The following is a 4596-nucleotide window of genomic DNA, read 5'->3' as shown; positions in this document are numbered from 1 at the left end:
TCCACGTGAAGAACCAGATTACTTTTCCTCAAGCCCTGATGTTCATCCTTCAGTGGAAATAGTTTTGAAAACAGTCTGTTTCCAATCTGAATCAACTGACCATGTCTCCACCTTCCCACACCCCTTCCGAGTGAGATAAAAGAATGGATAAAAGAGGAACAAGGCTGGCAAGGAGGAAGGTTGGAAATATTTATTGAGGCTGACATGGGACATTGTTCTCTTGTATGAGTTAACAGCACAGTGTGTTAAGAGGCTGGTTACAAACTTGCTCCAAAATAAGGATGACCCGCAGTTCGCGGACAGCTCTGGCGATCCCGTGCCTCAGATCCGAGCCCGCTGCCGAGGCCGTACGACCTTTCAGCCCACGACAAATTACGGATTCGGCTGCATCCATATTTAGATTTGCTTCCAACGCACAACATCAATATTTGCATTTTAAAACTCACATTCAATCACGATTCCATATTTATGGTGTTTACACGACAGTCCAGTTATCATTCTCTTATAGATTTCGGGCATGGGTGGTCAATATTGAGCGTTTATTTACTTTTCCACGATCTTTGGCACAGTGTCTGGTTTCTTAAATACCAAAGCACAGGCTTAAATTGGCTACTCGATACTGCAGAAACGGGACTATTTTGGATCTCGGTGTAAATACAAGTTTTTATTATGTGAAGCGTTATTTACAAGATAAGAGCTGAAGCACAGACTTTCTAAAAAACTATCTTCATAAATTAGCAGGAGAATGACAGGAAACGGGTGGTAAGGAGCAGGGCTGAGATGACTAGACTACTAGTTGAAACAATCCTCCCTTGAGGAGGAGATGAGTTTCATACAATGGAAGGATTTCCCTGAACCACTGATAACCAACGTCTCACGTTGTGGGCCTTACTCGGCAAGAATCCAGGGTAAGGACAGTGCTTTTTCTGGTCAATGTGACTCGTTCAACCCATCAAGGCCATATTAAAATGCAACTCAGCTGGTAGCTTGCCACTGTGGTTTGGGCCCTGAGGGGTACAAAAGGGCAAAGTCCTGTCATTTTTAAGTGGGTATACTTGACCTCAGAGGAATGAAGCCTTCCGGTTGGATAAAAACACATCCGGCCTTATGTGAGTGACACCTTTGTATCCCATCTTATACACAGCAGATACAACTCCCTCCCGGCAGGAGAGTCTGGGAGTTGTAGATGAAAGGCCGTGCCACCTGGAAGGATCACCCTAAGACATGTCTGCTCTGAGGCTGGCACAGAGACGTGGAACAACCAGACATCATGATTTTTCACTCTTGTGCTCCTGGGACAGGAATTTGGAAAAGCCCCAAAGCAGATCTGGATTGAGATCGTAGTTATTATTCAAGTACAAGGAGGGCTCTTTATTTCACATTGACAGTTCAATTCTGATCTCTGGCAACTTATATGAAAATAATAAATATATACATATATATCTACCTATCTAGCTCTATACTGAACACTGGGTTACTAGTTTCCAGTGTCCCAATACAGTACATTGAAAAAAGAACCCTTCCCACAAAACCCCACACCCATCCTAAAACTCTGATTACAGAACTGTGCTGGTCTGTTTTCTTTCAAAGCGGTTACTTTGAAATGGGCTGGAGATGAGTTACAAATGGACAATTTGGCACATTAATGGGGGGAGGGGTGTTTATATGCATTATAATCTATAAAAATGTGAGAAGTCAAAGGAAATCCATGCCAATAGAAAGCTTGAGTAAAAATTTGTAATCAATGAGAGTATTTTTTTTAAAAAAACCCAAAACACTGGACTGTGTATGAGAAAGCAATTTTTCTTCCAGATCCATGTCCTAATCCAACAGTTACTCCATTTCCTTCCAAACTTGGTCTCTCATAGAATTTTTACAATCCAGACAATCCAGCTTTCCTTTTAATCTATTTTCTTTCATGTTACCCAACCCCGAAGTCCCAGAACCTGGAGAGCGAAAGCTGTGAATCCAAATATAGAAAATAATCTGGAAGTCTGTATATATCAAGTCAAATGTACAGTTGGCCATTAGTGTTTTTCTCTTCCTTATTTAATGTTTGAATTTGCTAAGAGATGACTCTTCATGGAGCTGTCCATCATTCCTGGTCCTATGAAGCCAGGGGTTCTAGAACTGTGAGGTCTGGGTGAATGAGATGGTGTCAGACTTGTCTACCGCGAAGCCTCCGTTGACATAGGACTTCTTGGTGTCCGAGTCTTCATTTTCCAGGGCTGTGGATTCCAAAGCAAACGGGTTTACGATGTTGACTTCAGATGAAACATCCATCTGTTCCAGCTCTTTCTTAGAGAGCTTCTCCACAATGCCTGTCCCGAACGCATCACCGAGGACGTTCACCATGGTCCTGAACCGGTCCCTGGGGAGGAGAGAGCGTGAGTCAGACTAGAGGCCAGTTCATTTGCATTTGCCGCTGGAGAGAGAGAAGGATCTGAAGCATTCAGTTACGAATTAAGCACATGGAGAATGTGCCATCCTTGTGGCTGGATCAGAGGCTCCTCTCTTCACAGGCCTGGGGCAGAAGGTGGCTCACAGAAGCACAGAATGAGCAAATGGGCTCCCCGGGTGTGTGCTCCCGGTATTTCACAATGACCCTCCCACATCCAGCACCAGTCTCCCCAGATTCTGCCCTCTCCTCCTAAAGAGATGTGACTAGTCCTCACAGATATTTTGGGGGAGCTGAGGGAAGGTCGGCATTGAGCAAGCCTCTCACCCCTAACCTCCGTCGTGGGGCATTTCCAGGCTCGCTCTTGGCTAGGGTGAGGGGGTCCTGTGAGTGGTGTACACGCCAAGGGGGAATATGTTCCTGTGTGTTTGTGTGTCCCTGGTGTAGTCGTTTCTCTGCCACATTGTGTCACTCTACGAGCAAGCCAGCAGGGACACAGCAGAGCGCAGGGCCAGAAAGCTCAGACCAGCCGAGGAGTGGCTTCCTCCCTGTGGCACCCTGAGCCAGCCTTAGCTCCCAGACGGCTTGGAGGAGACGCCGTGGCAGGAAGACGTGCGGCGGAGAAGGCTCCCTGGTGAGAGGACGGTGGGGCCCGGCTGGGAGGAACTGTGCGCAGGAAGACTTTTGTGAGAACTACCCCTGCAGGACAGAAAAGGCCAACAGCGTTTATCCAGCCCCATTCCGGATGCCCTTCTGTGATTTAGAACGAGGTCATGGATTGAACTAGGTGCTGGTATGAACCAACCAGTGTCTTTTCATCCCACGGATGAGACTGGACCTTTGACTTTTCTTGGTATCTTGGATGTGAAGGTCACCAGGAAGAATCAGGGAAAGGAGACAAGTGCAAACCCACCCTCATCACTAGAAAGAAAAATCGAAGCACTTGCCTCAGTGATAGGGTGTCTTAGCAAGAAAGGGGCCACTTCAGCTGGGGGCCTTGCAGAACCAGCCAGCCGCTGAGGGGGCCCCATGTGGCCTGCCTTCCCAGGGCAGGAGGTTTCACCTCCTGGGGTGTGACTGTATCTTCCCCATTTAGGCTGCTACCTGCAAACCACCCAGCGCTGTACTCCCCGGTAGCCCCGGGCCAGTTCTGAGTAAAGGCTCGATAGGGAGCCCCGCGTGCCCGGGGTGACCAGGGGACAGAGCCAGGCCTACATGCTGGAAGACCAATGCACGGAGTGGGTATTAAGGCTACACCTGGGACCAGGCTCATCCTAACTTGTGTCACACAAGGCACATTCTTGCCCAGATGTTCTGCCGTGTTCCTCAGCCCACCACGCGTGTGTGCATGTGCGGAGATGTGTGAGAGCCGTTGATGAGGACGTGAACTGTCCACATCATTCTCACTATAACAATAAAACCTGCCATTTATGGAGCATATACTTCCTGCCAGACACTGTTCTAGACACTCTGCTCACATGAGCTCACTCAGACCTTGCACCCACCTAATGAAATACACAGAATCTTTCCCATCTCTCAGATCATGCAACTGGGCCTCAGAGAAGCTAAGGAACTTGCCAAACAGCCATTGAGCCACTGAACAGGGATTCACGCTCAAATCAGTCTTACCCCAAAGCCTTTGCTTGTGCCCTCCGCCCCTGACGATGCTGAAGGTGTCGGGAAGATGGGCTGCCATCGAACCAGGCAGTTCTAAACCTATGAGGCTGACCCAGGGCCCGGAGAGGCGAGGGGAGCCTCTGGGGTTTGGAATGTCTGGGACCTTGTCCAGCCTCTTCACCTCATTATTTTATGCACATCTCCTCGCACACCCCACTCCTATCCTTGAGCATTATCAGGTATACATGAGCTAATGGAGATCCCTGGTCCTTTAAAGTCACCGCTCAATGTTACGAGGAGTTAATTTTTAAGCACGTTATCAGATGGCCTGGTCAGAGGGAAATTAAAGCAGCAACAGATGGCTCATTAGTCAATCTGAGGACAGAATGATGACAGAGTGCAGATCCTGCAGGGCTGGGAAGCCCGCCTCCCCCTCTGGCTGAGGCAGTGCGTTTATTCCAACTCACAGGAGCCAGTCCACGGCGATGATGAGGGTGACATCCTCTGCGGGCAGGCCTACAGCACTCAGCACGATCACCATGGTCACCAGGCCAGCCTGGGGCACGCCGGCAGCTCCGATG

At 48.7% G+C, this 4596-nt stretch overlaps 1 protein-coding gene across 1 annotated transcript in view; it reads right to left on the bottom strand.

The window, feature by feature from the left end:
- SLC1A1 (solute carrier family 1 member 1) overlaps positions 1-4596 on the bottom strand; it is a 78117-nt gene continuing 73521 nt past the window's right edge. Inside the window, 2 exon segments of the mRNA XM_040620299.1 lie at positions 1-2371; positions 4483-4596. The exon segment at positions 4483-4596 is cut by the window's right edge and continues 5 nt beyond it. Coding sequence (XP_040476233.1) covers positions 2125-2371; positions 4483-4596 — 361 coding nt within the window. The 3' untranslated portion in view covers positions 1-2124.

Source organism: Ursus maritimus, unplaced genomic scaffold (assembly GCF_017311325.1).
Source record: "Ursus maritimus isolate PB19 unplaced genomic scaffold, ASM1731132v1 scaffold_34, whole genome shotgun sequence".
NCBI classification, from domain to species: Eukaryota; Metazoa; Chordata; class Mammalia; order Carnivora; family Ursidae; genus Ursus; species Ursus maritimus.
The sequence above is the reverse complement of the archived record's forward strand: the minus strand, read 5'-3'. Positions and strand labels throughout refer to the sequence as shown.